Source organism: Octodon degus, unplaced genomic scaffold, assembly GCF_000260255.1.
Source record: "Octodon degus isolate 3935 unplaced genomic scaffold, OctDeg1.0 scaffold00196, whole genome shotgun sequence".
Taxonomy (NCBI): Eukaryota; Metazoa; Chordata; class Mammalia; order Rodentia; family Octodontidae; genus Octodon; species Octodon degus.
This window is the reverse complement of record NW_004524772.1, coordinates 2,611,442-2,627,033: the sequence shown is the minus strand read 5'-3', so window position 1 is coordinate 2,627,033 and position 15,592 is coordinate 2,611,442. Positions and strand designations below refer to the sequence as shown.

Below are 15,592 nucleotides of genomic sequence, written 5' to 3'. Positions count from 1 at the left end.
CTCCATATCTAAAAGTTTCACCAACACTGATATAAAACAGTCTCAAAATTTCTGCCATGAATCTTTGCCATCAGCCCTCCACTTCACCTCAGGCCCAGGAAATCACTGATCTCACCATAGATTAGCTTTTCCAGTTACGCAATTTCAGGAAAGGGTCTTTTCCTGTCCAGAGTCCACCCAAATAAAAGCGCATACAGTTTGGCGATGCGCTGTACTATTGAATGTCTGGGGCCTAACGCCGCCTCCTTGAGCACCTCTTGTAACTGTAGAGGCCGAAGGTCGCTTGCATGAATCTCATGATATCTCAGTAAATTCAATAATACAGCTGTTCAAGGGTATACATAGTTACACAATTTTTGCCCATGATGTGTACATCTTCTGGCAGACTCTGTATGCTGAATCTGGCTTCCTTCCCTCAGCGTAATATTCTTACAGCTCATTCATGTTGTTTGCATTGGTTCATTTTTGTTGTTGTGTTTCATTTCATGGCTGTCATAACAGCTTACCTATTCACCTGTTGAGAAATAAGTTATCTTTGAGTGATTTTTTTTCCCCAATGCTTTTAGATAATCTGGTTGGTTTTTGTACCATATGTTAAACTTTATTAGAAACTGCCCCATTGAGTTCCCAAGTAGTTGTACCCATCTGTATTCTTACTAGCAAAGCATGAGAATCCCGAGTCCTCAGCAGCACTGCATGTCGGTAGCTCTTTCCGTCTAGCCTCCTAGAGGATGGTTGTTGCTCTCTTGCCGTGGACTTTCCTCATGAAAAGTCAAGTTCAAGTAGTTTTTTCAAGTGCTTATTGGCCATACTCCCTGTCTTTTTGGTGAAGTCTGTTCAAATTTGTGTGAATTTTCAAAATGGATTATTTTACTAGTTGTAGGGATTCTTTATTTTGTACCCTAGTGCCTTATTAAATGCATGGTGTTGTTTCTTTTAATATCTTATGTTTTATTCTTCTAAGAAAAAAGTTATTAATTTTGATTGAGACCATTTTATAATTTTTCCTCCACAGTTTGTTTGCTATTTTAAGAAATCTTTGACTCCCCCAAGGCTATTGGTTTTCTTTAGTTTTCTTTTGTAATTTTGACATGATCCATTCTGAGGTTGTTTTTTTTTTTATTATTATGTTTTATGGGTAATGGGGTAAAAGTTCTTTTTCTCATATAGGTGTCCAGTTTTGTGAGCATCATTTGTTGAATAGACTTTTTTATAAAATTTCTCTATTGAATTGCCTTAGAATCTTTAAGAAAGTCAGTCAACCACATATGTAGAGAACTTTTTAAACTTTATAATTCTTTATTACCATGTATTGAACCCTATGGTATTATAAATGCTAGACAAACATTCTACCACTGAGCTACATCCCTTGTCCTGACCATTAAATCTTAATACAAAAAGTCTATTGTTTTTGCCCATTGTTTTTTAAAAATGAGAGTCTTAAGATTTTATTTATTTTTATTTTAAAAAATTTTATATGTACTTGATATAGGGTCTCACTACACAGCTCGGACTTGCAATGATCCTCCTGTTTTCAGCCTCCATAGTGCTGGGATTACAGGCACCATGCCAGGTCTCAGTGGCTGGCTCAGTGTGCCCAGAGATGGGGCTACAATGGCATGTGGTGCTAGGAATTGAAGCCTGATCCCTACACTTGCCTAAGCAGGGCTTAGTCTGCTGAGCTATCTCACCAGCCCTTAAAAAAAGATTATTATTTAGACTAGTTATTATATAAAATTATAATGTTCAAACTGCCAACATCTGAATATCTTGAAAAATTTAAAAATACAAAATAAAATAGAAGGACTGGCCAAATAGCTCAGCGGATTAAAGCGCCTGCAAGCAGGGACTGGGGTTTGATCCCCAGGCCTGTCATGCTGGCCCCGCCCCCCGAGGTACACTGAGACAGCAAATGAAACTGGGTGTGGTGGTGCACCTGTAATCCCAGCTTTTGGGAGGCTGTAAACAGGAGAATCACTATGAGTCTGATCTAGTAGTGAGATCTTGAGCACCCTGTAGACTTTCTCTAAAAAATACAAAAAAAAAAAAAAAAAAAGTCTCTCCTTTTTTGTACAACAGCGATTTTAAAGTTTTGTTTGTATTTACTGTGGTTTTTAAAAAGGTTGGCACTCGATGGAAAGATGTGGTCTCCAAATGCATTCGCTGCCACTTCCAGCCGCTGCTTCTGTTCTATGCAAACCCAGAAGGCAGAGCAGTGTCTACCGAGGACGCACTCAGGCAGGTTGTCAGCTGGTCACATTACAAATCTGTTGCAGAAAATATGGGTAATTCTTTTTATAAGTATTTTTTGATGTCTTTCTATGATCAAAATCACATAGGAATATTTACATTAGTATAAAGTAAATTCGGAAAATAATTTGAAAGTTGAGTTTCAGTCAAGTAGGGTCAGGAAAATTCCACTGCTTCTTGTAATTTTTTTTTAATTTATGCATTTGATACAGGTTTTCCCTGTACAGCTTAGACTCAGACTTGTAGGCTGTTTCCACCTCCCCAGTGCTGGGATTACAGGCCTGTGCCACCACGTCTGGTTTCAGAGGCTGGCTCCGCATGTGGTACCAGGGATCAAACCCAGGTCCTGGCACTTGCCAGGCAGGCGCTTAGACCATTGAGCTATGTCCTGGGCCCTGCGTCTTGTAGTTCTCTTGAGAGGAACTTTTTCCTGTCACTGCCTCAGAAGCACTTTTAGGAGCGATGAACTGTAATGGTCATGTAGGTACACGAGAGGCTGATAGCTCTTCCTAGCACCAAATACTGAGATTTAAAATGATTTGGTAAACAGCAGTCCAAAGCAGCCTGGCTGTTTTTTGATATATTACAAAGTGTCTGGAAATTCTTAAGGCATTTCAGTCCCCCAAGTTTTAAGTAACTTTGTCACCATTATTAAAAATAACTCAGAAGGATGACTGCAACACGTCTTCTGATGGGAAGGAAGGAAATAATATGTTTTTATCTTTTTAAGGATGTGAAAAACCTGCAATTTATAGGTTGGATAATTCAAAAGAAAATGGATTCAGTGATCAGGCAAAACAGAGAGATAATCAGAAGCTTCAAACCACGAACATCTCATCGTTCAGCCGGAACCACATTCAGACAAGTGGTGGTAGAGGACCAGGTGTGTGCTTAAATTGTTCTGCATTGTCCAGTAGGGTTTCAGCTTTCTCCTTTCCTCAGTTACTGAATCTGTGGTTCTTGGGTATAACTGTACAGAAGAGGGTTGTTAAATTAGCTTTTGTTGACCATGAAAACAAGGTAGGCTTATGCCTTTTAATATTTGTAGTTTTATGAGATCAGTTTGACTTCATGAGCGGTTGCGTCTCTCTGTGCTCTCAGGGATGCCGTAGGCCTGAGGCAGCTGCGTGGTGCCAAAGAAGGCTGTAATGTGGCCTGGCCTTCGAGGAGTTAATAATCAACTTGAAGAATAAAAACCTGAGTTAATAGCATGGCTTGCTTGCCACAAAGCTCTCATGACTGAGCGCGACTAGTTCAGAGTTGCTGCAGCTGAAGTTTGTCCTGACCCTCATTTCTGTTCACCGTCACTGTTGCCCTCGCGTGACTCTTAGTGCTGACGGGCCAGGCTGTGAGGTGGTTCTAAGCTGTGACGTCACAGCACTGGGGGTAGTTATGGTTTAAAAATATATAAAATTCTTTGAAATAATAAAATTTTGAAAGTAAAAGTACACAAAATTCTTGGTTGGGTATTCAGGATGATTTTCTGAGCAACTTATAATTACGTTAGTGAAATAATGTCCATCCATAAATGTAACTCATTTAGTCAAGTGTATTAGTCAAGGCAGAATTAAAAGTTATCAACAAAAAACTGAAAAAAAGACTGAAAACATGCTTCAGTGACGCCTGTGAGCGTGGCCTCAGCTGTGGAGCACGTGCCTGGCTTGCTCAGAGCGCCGTCTCTAACACTGGCAAGAGAAGAATTCTTAATTATACCTGTGTCTTGTATTTTGTTGATATTCTTAGATTACACAATTTATTTATTTATTTATTTTTTCAGTACAAAGCTACTTTAACCCTAGCAACAATTTGTACACTCTCTACTGAGACATCTTGCCTCTCATGCCCAGGTCGACAGCTTTAAGCTACCTGAACTTAAGCTCAGTTTCCTGACTGGAGCGGAAGTAGCAGTTGTGTCTACCTTGTAGCATTATAGCAGTAAGACCCTTAGAGTACCGCCAGGGGCCACGGTGGTAGTTTGGCCTCTTAGTAGCTTACTGCAAGCTTCTTTTTTTCTCTACACTTGCGTTAGGGACTCTACTAGACAGCATGTATCTCCAGTGTCAGGGAAAGTCAATTGAATTTTAAGTTAAGCATAAAGATGAATTCGTTTATTTTTTTAAAAAACAGAATCTTGTGCCAGCCAAATAGCTCAGTGGATTAAAACACCTGCTTAGGTAGATTCAGGAGCCTGGGATATGCCATGCCGGCTCCACCCCCGGGGCGCACTGAGATGGAGATTGAGACTGGGCGTGGTGGCGTGCGCCTGTAATCCCGGCTCTTGGTTTGCTGAACACAGGTGCACCACTACCAGTCCAATCTAGTAGTGAGACCCCATAAACCCTTCCTTAAAATACAAAAATAAATCAATAAATAAAAACAGAATCTTAACATTTCTAGTTCAACTGTTACTTTTGTTGAGCATTTTGAATTCTGATGCATTTCATCCTAAGAATGATTTCTTTTATAGTTAAATTAAGCCACAATGATCAAAGGGAAAAGATAAAAGAAATTTTCAGAGAATGTGCTATGAAAGCCATCGAACAGAAAAACTTACTTTCTTCACCAAGAAGAGATTTGGAAAAGGGACAAAGGAAAGATGTTGGCCAACATAAAGGTAAGAGCTGGTAGTGTTCATTTTAAAGGGAATAACAGGTATTTTGTTTTAAAATGAGTTTTATAACTTTACTATATTTTAATATAGTTATCTGTATATTTACTTATATTTTGTATGTTATATATTTACTATACTTTATATGTTTTTCGGTTATCTTTAATGTATCTACACTAGATCTAAAAGTCCAAACTGTTGCTTATTCTTCTTTAATTCTCACTTGGACATTACTAGTGTTTTTATTTTGATGTTGTAATTTTACTTTTATTATTAGTAGCATTCCTTCATCCGCTGCATTCAGATAATAAGGAAAGTTGGAAAATTGACTGCAGTCTCTGACTCGCCCTCTGTTCTCTGTTGATGTGGCAGTTTTCAGTTCATTGTAAAAGTCTTTTTATGGCTTTATGCTCTTTATGGACACCGCATAATTTAATAGATAGTGATAGACCTTAAACATTGATTTTTGGCAGCGTGCTTTCACTTATGCCTTTGTACATTTTTGTGAATAGTCGAAGAGTAATTCTTTCAGAGGAATTTCTGGGTCAGAGTACACACATTTCTGGTTTGACAGATAGAGCACAGGTGCCCTCCCAAAAGACTGAACCAGTCTGCACTCCACAAATGGTAATTGCGTATCTCTTCCCTCAGCAGCGATTGGTTCTATAACCTTATACATCTTTACCAACTTAAGAGAGGAAAATATTTTATAATGTTTGCTACTTATGATTTAGAATGTTTAGCTTAAGAAAATTGTTTCATTTTAATGATCTACTTTAGAGAGCATTTTTTTTTCAAAAGCCAATTTCTTCTGTAGTGCCTCTTATTAAGTATAAATAAAGATTGGTAAAATGCTTTTTAAATCTGAAAGCAGCAGGATATAATTTAATTTTTGTTATTTACCTATGATGCCTGGCTTCTCAAGTTATTTAGCTTGTGATTATAACATTGCTGTAAGGGGTAGTTAATTTCTGTCTGTAATTATCTTCAGTATTATTGTTATTTAAATTTAGTTGATGAGACCCTCCCACATTTCAAGTCTGGATCACCTCCTGCCCCAAATGGCTTTCAACAGTACGAGAATCCCCATCTGTATCACAGTCAAGGAAGAGGACCCTATAAACACGACCGGATTTCCCATCAGAGTCGAGGTTCTGAACAAATAACTTCAGGCAAAACTCAGATTCTTGTACCTGGAGAGAAAATAACAGGCAAAGTTAAGAGTGACATTGGCACTGGGTATGACACAGACAGCAGCCAAGATTCGAGGGATAAAGGAAGTAGCTGCAGCAGCAACAGTAAAAGCCGAAACCGAGGCTGGAAACCTATGAGAGAAACATTAAATGTCGACAGTGTTTTTAGTGAAAGTGAAAAAAGGCAACATAGCCCAAGACATAAATCAAATGGCAGTCACAAACCTAAAGGTAGCAAAGATCAGAATTCTAATAACTGCCCGAAGGAGAATCCAAAGCAGAAAGGTTTAATGACCATATATGAAGATGAAATGAAACAGGAAGTAGGAAGCAGAACTTCCCTTGAATCGAATGGAAAAGGAGCAGAGAAGAATAAAGTCATTGTGGAGAGTAAAGTTCACGGTGAAAACTGGCAGGTGCAAAGGACCGAGTCTGGCTACGAGAGCAGTGACCACGTCAGTAATGGGTCTGCTAGCTTGGACTCACCCATTACCGATGGAGGTGGGACAGTCACGGATGTCAGCGGTGCTAGCGAACTGCTGTCTCTCAGGTAATGCACAAACTGGCAGAAGATTTTCCCTCATACTCCTCTCTTGTTAGTTATTTGAATTTTCAAAGCTTGGGATCAACTCAGTATAAAGGAAAGATTATTCAAGAAATCTAACTCATTCCAGTTTTTAATGATTGACTGCCTCCAAAAATAACATTTATTTTTAGGAAATTTGGAGAGCACAGAAATACACGGCCATTGTTTCTGTCACTATCAGTTTTTGATGTGACTTCAGGTTTTTAAATATAGACTTCAGTTGTCGTCTCCTCAGTTAGTAAGCTGGTAGTAAGCCATTCAGTCTGCATGGCTCTGGTCTCATTGCTAACATTTAACTCTGATCTGGGACTGTTTTCTCTTTTTTTATTTTTGCATATGTAGTATAGGGTCTCACACAGATTGGATTTGTAATGATCCTTCCTGTTTTCAGCCTCCTAAGCACTGGGATTACAGGCACGCGCCGCTATGCCTAGTCTCAATTGCCATCTCAGCACGCCCGGGAGTGGGGCCAGCATGGCAGCCTGGGGATTGAACCCCTGGACCCTGCGTCTGCCTAAGCAGGAGCTTTAATCCACTGAGCTATCTGGCTGGCCCAGGGTTTTTTTTCACCCTCACAATCCAGTTCCATGGAAGAGATGTTTTCCCTTTAGCAAATATTTTTAAAAATATAGCGAAATAACTGCATTTATGTTCAGTTAATGCATTGTTGAATATAAAAATTAATTACTGTTGATAGTATATTTGAACTTCTTTTTATAACTTCTAAAACCTGCTTCTAGGTTAGTGGCTGGTTGCTTGCCACTTTTTAATCCTTTCAAAACGTATTAGCTGGTACTTGATCACATTCATAAATAAAAAGCTAGATTTACTAAAGTAATTGTTTCCATAAAAAAAATTAAGGTTATTTTTTTCCTTGGTGGGCTAATTTTATGATACTTATTGGTAAGAGGTAGCCAGCAAAAGTAGAAAGCACAGGACTTTGTGACCAAATGGAATCGCATTTTAATTATTGGGCACGTTAGTTTGATTTACATGGCCTTCATCTTCTGTTGTAACATGAAGAACATAAATACTTTTAAATGATGTGAGATATAAATTAAATAAGATACATTAATCCTATAGGATTTTGTGTGGCATAATGTTTTAAAAAGGAGTTTCCTTTTTTTCTTAAACTAATCCATAATAACTGATGTGTTTTTTGTGTTCTCCTCCTCTAGTGACCAAATTAAGGCAGGCAGCATACAGGTAGGACATGGGGACTGTACCTGCCCGCAGAGCGAAGCCCCCTTGGAAGGTAAAAGTTTTATTTAACTGTACCATTGTAGTTGTAGTAAAAAATGGATTGTAGTAATTTATTTTTTTTATTATGAGGTGCCTAAGAAAAAATACTATATGCCAATAAAAATTATTTTTAAATAATTTCTAATATCAAAAATCATTTCTTTTTATTAAGACTGCATCATATTATAATAAAGTAAAAAAAGGAAGAATTCAAACTGTTGTACATATATTTTTCTGTCCATGATGTATTTTTTAACGTCTTTGTTAGCTGAGTGGGATACACTTTCAAGTTCACAGCCTGTTTATATGTACTTTTTAGATGTCTTTGATGTTACAGTACTAAGAGCATGAGAATGCTTGCTTTTCCTGCATAGTTGATGGAACCTGCGAATCCGCTGTCCCCGTAGCAGCTTGCGTTTCGTTTCTGTAGGAGAGACCTTTCACTGCATTACTTTTGGTATATATCCTGACAACAGTGACTTGAAACTCAAATAGGCAGAACTGTCTATCTTTGGGAGCTTATTAGCACTGTATTTTTACTTAAGAGGTGGGACTTTTCTACATTTGCAAAGAAAAAGGATTATAGACTATTGGTGTGTTTTATCTCTACTCTCCAGTTTTGAAATAACAGACTGAGACAGGCAAAGAGTGGTTCATTTTTCCCTAACATAAGAATAGAGATGGTAAGAATGGTCCTACTGTTGGGCGTGGTGGCACACACCTGTAATCCCAGCATTTAGGAAGCTGAGGCAGATGGCTCACTGAGTTCCAGGCCAGCCTGAACTGCATAGTGAAATCCTTTCTTAAAAAGACAAAAACGAAACAAAAGCCAGTGATCCTATTGCTGATAAGCTTATGAGTAACAAGGAAAGAAACTGTGGAGTTCATCCTGGAAGGCTTTTCCTGGATGGGAATGACTACTTCAGCAGTGCGCATAAGGGGACTGGTCTAGAATGGTGTCACACCATAGCAGTGACTCCAGGACCCCTCTGTCCTGTCGTAAGTTTTCTTGCTCATGGTGCGTGTCTAGTGGGGGTCAGCATGGAGTATCTAGGCATCGCTGAGCCCCAGACCAGTAGTGGGGTCGGGGTAGGGGTTGAAGGAGGATTCAACATGGGCAATCATCTGTAAGCTCTTAAAGCTGCAACTCAGAAGTGGCACAGTGCCTCTGCACCTACGTCTCCAAGCAAGGCAGGTCTTACCTGGGCCTTATTTCATGGGAGGTAGAGAAATGCAGCCTTGTTGGGGAACAGAAGGGTTTGTATCACCATAGGAGTTAACACGGTGAAGAAAAGGTGATGAGCAGCATTCTGGAAGAGTACAGTTCCGAGATAATATGTGACCATGAGGCCTTACTGTACGTCATTTGGTAGCAAAACATAGAGGCTTATAAGCAGAAAGTGAGTTTTAATGTATATAGGACACAAGATTGTTATTGGCAAGACATACCCAAGGGGGGCCGGGGAGATGGCTCAGAGGAATAAGCGCTTCCCTGGCAAGCGCAAGGGCCTGAGTTCAATCCCCGGTTCCGCAGGAAAAAAAAAAAAAGTAGAAAAAGACATACCCAAGGAATTTGGGGGAGAGGAAGGCAACAGTAAGGGAGTCATTGATGTAATCAAAGAGAGTGCTTTCAAGCTTTAGAGTTCATAGGAAAAGGGATATGTTTCACAAGTAAACTCAGCCATGAACAACAAGCTTTAAAGTTTTTATCATCCTTCAAGTTTTTAGAGAGATTATTTTTCAAGTTACAGACATGATTAATATGATTAATTGTTCAATTATTTTGTTTTCATCAAATGTATAATATCAGAAGGAAACACTTATATTAAGGAAATAACTGTCTTTTCCCATATTAAAATGTCTCGCCTATTTTAAAAATCTGATAAAAGTCAGTAACCAAATATTACAGGAAACAGTAAAGGGTTGGCTGGGAATCACAGCAAAAGTCAGTGTGTTAGAACAATACTCGCGAGCTAAGTAAATGATGCTTGCTTCCTGATAGTTATAAAAACACAACGTCGTAGAGATTTTAGTGGCCAAGAGTGCACTGCTCTAAGAGCGTTGCAGCAGTTTTCTCCATGAATGGGAAGCAGCATGTCTGTAAAACACCAATTAAAATTTTCTTTTACTGTGGTAATAGACATAATGAAATTTCCCGTTGGGGTTACTTGTAAAGGCGCAGTTGCCTAGAGCTAAGCGCTGGTACACTGGCAGGCACCTGGCACCTCTCTCACCTCTCACACTTTCATGGTTTCATTCTGAAGCTCTCTTCCCATTGAGCAATTCATTTTCATGCTTCCCTTTCCCCCAGCCCCTGGCAACGACCATTCTTGGTTCTGTTTCTGGATCAGTCTACTCTAGATGCCCCTGCAGCTAGAATTATATGGCATTTGTTCTTCTCTATCTGGCCTGCCTTGCGCTCGGCATACCGACTGTATTTGTACTGTGTATCAGAACTGCAGTTCGCTTTAAGGCTCGATAATCTATTTTATGATATAGTGCATCCTGCTTACCTGTTTATCTGTGGATGGGCAGTGGAGCTGTTTTGGCTGTTGTGACTAATGCTGCTGTGACCATTAGTTTGCAGTGTTTAAGTCCCTGTTTTCAATATTTTTGAGTCCCCACGAATGCATTTGCTAGATCCAGTGGTACTTCTGGAATTCATGTCTCACGGATCCACTGCAGTGCTTTCCACAGAGCAGCACCATGCTGCAGTCCCACCCGCGGTGCACGGGGGTCCAGGTGCCCCATATCTTTCCCAATCCTTATTTTCTAATTTTTTAGAAGCACTTTGTAGTGTTTCATATAACCACTTTGTATTTGACTACATAAATTCCATTGTTCTAAAGTTATTTCATAATAAATTTCAAAGTCTGTCATAGTTCTCTGTGCTCTTCTTTGCGCTGAACACTTCTGTTAATGAAGAAATTTGGGATGTCTCCATGCATTTCCTTTCCCTAATGTAGAATTCAGGGTATATAACAGGACTTTCCTCCCAAGCTGAAAACTTGCCCTGTGTCTTTGTTTCCTTCCCTAAGGGAAAATTTAATTCTTTGTCACTGTATACGATTTTCTTGGTTCTCTCCTATTTCTTATTTACAAACTGAACCACACTAATGTTACTGATCTATAGAATAATTTATTTATCAGAGTCTAGAAGATTTTTGAAACTTAAGGAGTTTTAGTTTTTTATATTTTGTTTGACATTTATGTCAATTTTGAATATTAACCTGTACATGTATTGGTAGTAAAGACTGTACTGATGTCATGGTGATTATTTTATTGTTGTTTTATTAACAAATGGTAATTAGGCTTTTTTTAAAAAAAAAATTTTATGTGTTTGGTACAGGGTCTCACTACCCAACTTGGACTTACAATGATCTTCCTGTTTCAGCCTCCCCGGGAGGCTGGGATTACAGGTGTGCACCACCATGCCTGGTCTTGGTGGCTGCTTGGCATTCGCAGGGTGGGGTGGCGCAGTATGTGGTTCCTGAGATTGAACCTGGGTCCCTGTGCTTGACAGGCGGGGTTTAGACCACTGAGCTATCTCTATGGCCCTGTGTAGGTTTTTTTGTTTTTGGCTTTATGGCACATCTGTTCCTACATTGTGCAGAACTATTAGTTGGGAACATGGTTGAAAGTGCCACAATGCCATTTGAAATGTTTTAGTGACTCTTTTAAATGAATTTCTAGGGAAGCAATGTCAGATGCCTTGAATTTACAAAAAGAAGAGATATGGCATGAAATGATACATTCAAAAGCATATTGTCAGAAGAAAGTGTGGCATATTTGAATAGCATAAGTGGTTTGGCGTATGCAAGGCCAGTATGCAAACACAAATCATGCAGTAATGGCAAGAGGGATAGGATAGATCATGATACAACTTGGTGCTATTTTTAGTCCTGCAGAGGTGGAGAGGTACAGAAGGACAAGGAAAGTGGCATAGTGTACTTTGCTCTTAGAAGCCTGGTGGCAGTATAGAGAGTGAAGTCTGAGCAGTGGATGGAAAATTAGATGACTGTTATCATAGCCTAAGAATGAAAAAGTGAGAGCACCAACTGAGGCGGTCCCCATGTTGAGAAAGATGATTTGAGAGGTAACAGCCATGTATGAGCAGGGGAATGAGCTTGCTGCCCTTTGTGAGAAGGAGAGAAAAAGAGAAAGCAGCGATGGCCATGGTTAGGGGTTGCATAACTAGGTGCTGCGTTTACCAAAGTGTGGGCTCTAGGAAGAAGGAACAGGCTGAGGCTTTGTTGATTTCATTATTTTAGAAATAGGTTTTATTGAGAAGCCAAGAGCATAAATGTAGAAGTCAAATATTTATTTGATAAATATCAGCACATGTGGGAATTGAAAGCCACATAATGGACAAAATAATTCAGAGTAACTGGAGATTATAAGGGAAAAAAATAGATGGTGTATGGAAGCTGGGCTTTCCTAAGGAAGAGAGGTGAGGTGGAGATGGAAGCAGCAACTGCAGGTAGCCATAAAAGAACACCAAGGAGATAGTCAGCCGGGAAGATCAGCAGTGTGGAGTGCAGGGGAGTGTGGCCACGCACAAAGCAGCAGCACTGGCGTGCGCCAGTGTGATGAAGAGCCAGCAGTGTGCAGCGAGGCAGGCTTGGAAGAGTACTAGCAACAGGAGCCAGGTCGAAGTGGAGCTGCAGACTTTAGAAAGACTTGTTGTGACTTGTACATGCTGCAGCTAAAGGAAAGCTAAAATGTGAATGTTAAGTGGCTGTGGCGAAGGACATTGAGGTATTCTTCGTGCATTTCTGCACAAGTATTCCCAAAGAAAGTTGAAAAATACAAGATTATAGTAGAGTTAAAAGGAATTGAAAAGGGAAAAGACAGTTTTGTTAAAATCATGTTCTGAATAACGAGTTTTTGCCTAAAGGAAAAGTGAAGTGCTTAGTTTTGGTTTTGTGTTTTTTAGTTTTCCTGAAATGGGAATTTTTGAATATTTATATTGCAGGAGGCAAAGAACTGATAGAAGAGAAAGATGTGAAGAGCAGAACAGAGCAGTAACTGATAGAGTAAGATCCGCGAGGCAGTGTGGGAAGGAAGGAAAGAAGGAAAGAAGGAATGGAGACAGACAGAAAAGCTTTGCGTTAGCGTGCTGGAGGCTTGGGCTAGACGTTGCTATCAGTTGCTTTAGGTGAAGTAGCTTATACCACGTAAAAACTCTCTTTTCACTCTGAGGTGAGGCTGTTCACTGAGGTGGACGTGGGACTCAGGATATTTACAGGTCGTGAATACCAAGTCCTGCAGGAACGCTGGGGTCTTTGCCATTTGCTTGTAGCATCTGCAGCGGCTAATGTCTCTCACCCCTAGAAATCAGGACTAGAGCACAGCGAAAGGCTTCTTGGAGATGACAAACAAACATAAAAGCAGTAGGGAAAAAAATCTGTCGATTCTCTTACTTAAAAAGTCTGTATCTTCTAGAGCTTTCTTAAATATACTACCTTTATGTTGTTAAATCATAGAATTAACATGTTTTGGAAGAGTTGACCCATGTGCCTATGTTTGATGATTTTCTCTAAAATGTCATTTGAAGACTACAAATTGCTTTCATTTAAAATAAATACATGAAGGCAAGATACCTTTATCATTTGATCGTGTTTCTGTGCATTTGAAAATTTTTCTGTAAGTGTTTTATAAACTGTTGGAAGGCAGTTAGTCATGAATGCCTTTAACTCCTCTGTTAGTGCGGCCCAACACCAGTGGAAGGCTACCTGTAGTTTTTAACTGAAAACTTGCACTGTTGAAATCTAATTTATAGCAACATAACACTATTTGCTTCTCCTTGAAATTATAATCCTTCAAATTGTAGGTATCAGATACGTTACTACACATGAAATTATCTCTGAACTCTTTTGTTATATGGTAAATTTAGTCAGAGATATTGAATTATAACCAGTTAAAAGTTTTGTGATTTTTTTTTTTTGTAAAGCATCAAATTTTATTAAAGTGTATTATTTTGTAAATTGAATCAGTGATTAAACTACTGGTTTTTAATGCTCAGGAACTATAATTACATAATTAAAAATTGTAGCTACCATTATATTTGGAAATCTTACACAAGAGTGAAGTTTGCATTGTTTAGCCTGAAGTTGGGTTTTGTTAATTTATGAGTCTTTTACGCTTAGGGTCGACTTTGCAGCTAAAATATGTACTTTGATTTCTTGCATATTTTGCTATACTTTTTTTGTCATGTTAGTTCAAAATTAATTAAAACTTTCTGCCATGACATTGGGGTTTCTTCTGTGCCAAGTGTTAAAACTGGGCTTCGATCTGCCAAGAAGCTGGGCCAAAATTCCCGGCAAAGACACATGGGTGTCTGTGTCAGCAGCAGAGAAAAATAACACGTCTATTTTGGACCACTTGTTGGACGTGGGCCAGTGTGATGCTGAAATTTCAAGCGTGCTTGCAAAACCTCTGCCGCCTCCTGCTGTCCATCCTGTTGATGCCCTCATAAGAGCAAAGAAAAACATTTTTTTAGAATTAAATTGTTTTCTCTTTTCAAAAATACTTGTTTATATGTACACAAATTTTAGTTGTGTACATTTATTAGGTACAAAGGGCTAGCAAGAATTTTTAATGAAAGGTGGAATATTTGAACAAATAGATTTAACTTCTTACCTTTTTGTAAATTCTTTCTAAAACTTAAGGTGTACTTTGATGATAATCAAATATTTGGTTTTTTGTGAAGTAATATAATTTTAATAAACTATAGATTTCATTTGAAGTTTGAGTGACCATGTTTTTAATGGATCTAAAATTTCAATTTAGGGATTAAAACAGCTGTTTGAAAAACAAGTCACTCCTTTAGAAAATCTGAGTTTTTTTTCTGTTCACTTCTGTTCTTCAGTTCAGATGTGCTGTACAGTACACTGAAGCAAGACAATGAAGGGAAACTGGGATAGGTGACATGACGAATAGGTCAGTTGGAAATGTGTGGGCTGGGGAGATGGCTCCGTGGGATAAGTGCTTGCCTGGAAATGTAGGAGAATACAGAAAAGCCTACTGGCACATTTGGGCATCTCCTGTGCACGTAGCCTTGTTAGAGAAGACGTTCCTTGATGCTCACCAGTGACCTGCTTTCGTCAGAGAGGTGCAGTGAGAGGACTGGGCGTGTTAATGGCCCATTGGAAGAGCTCGCGCATGGTGGCGGAAGCACTCAGCACGCGGCGGGCCGGCCGTGGCCAGGGAGTGCTGCTGCCCCTCGCAGTGTGGCGCTGGTTGGGTCACTTCATTCCTCTGAGCTTCGCTTTCTTCTAGTGTAAAGACAGAAACTGCTTCACAGAACAGTTGTGATGATGTTTAAACAAATAATTATTGTCAATCAACTACAATAGCAGATTTCAAACTTTTTGGTCTCCGTATGTCTTTATATGCTTATAGAATGGAGAAGTTCAGAGCTTTTATTTCTAGGAATTATAACTGTCCATGTTTGCCATTTTAGTCCTTGAAATTGAAAAATTTTAAATTCTTATTCATCCTGTAATCTCAGCTAGTCTGGAAGCTGGGGCAGAAGGACAGCAAGCTTGACACCAGACTGTGAAACATAGGTAGATCTTGTATCAGGACGAAAAAATTTTTAAAGTGAAAATGTAGTTCCATGGTAGACACTTGCCTAGCATGTGCAAGGCCCTGGGTTCAGTCCCCACTACCCCCTCCCCATAGTCTAAGAGTATACGTGTGTGTGTGTGT

At 39.2% G+C, this 15,592-nt stretch overlaps 1 protein-coding gene across 3 annotated transcripts in view; it reads left to right on the top strand.

Annotated features, from left to right (window-relative positions):
* The window catches only part of Usp53 (ubiquitin specific peptidase 53), an 81,505-nt gene that overhangs the window by 49,293 nt on the left and 16,620 nt on the right, over window positions 1-15,592 (top strand). For all 3 annotated transcript variants that reach the window (XM_023704423.1, XM_023704421.1, XM_023704422.1), the window contains 5 exons: window positions 2,123-2,285; window positions 2,981-3,133; window positions 4,718-4,864; window positions 5,872-6,601; window positions 7,816-7,892. In XM_023704423.1, coding sequence (XP_023560191.1) covers window positions 2,123-2,285; window positions 2,981-3,133; window positions 4,718-4,864; window positions 5,872-6,601; window positions 7,816-7,892 — 1,270 coding nt within the window. The remainder of the gene's footprint in view (window positions 1-2,122; window positions 2,286-2,980; window positions 3,134-4,717; window positions 4,865-5,871; window positions 6,602-7,815; window positions 7,893-15,592) is intronic.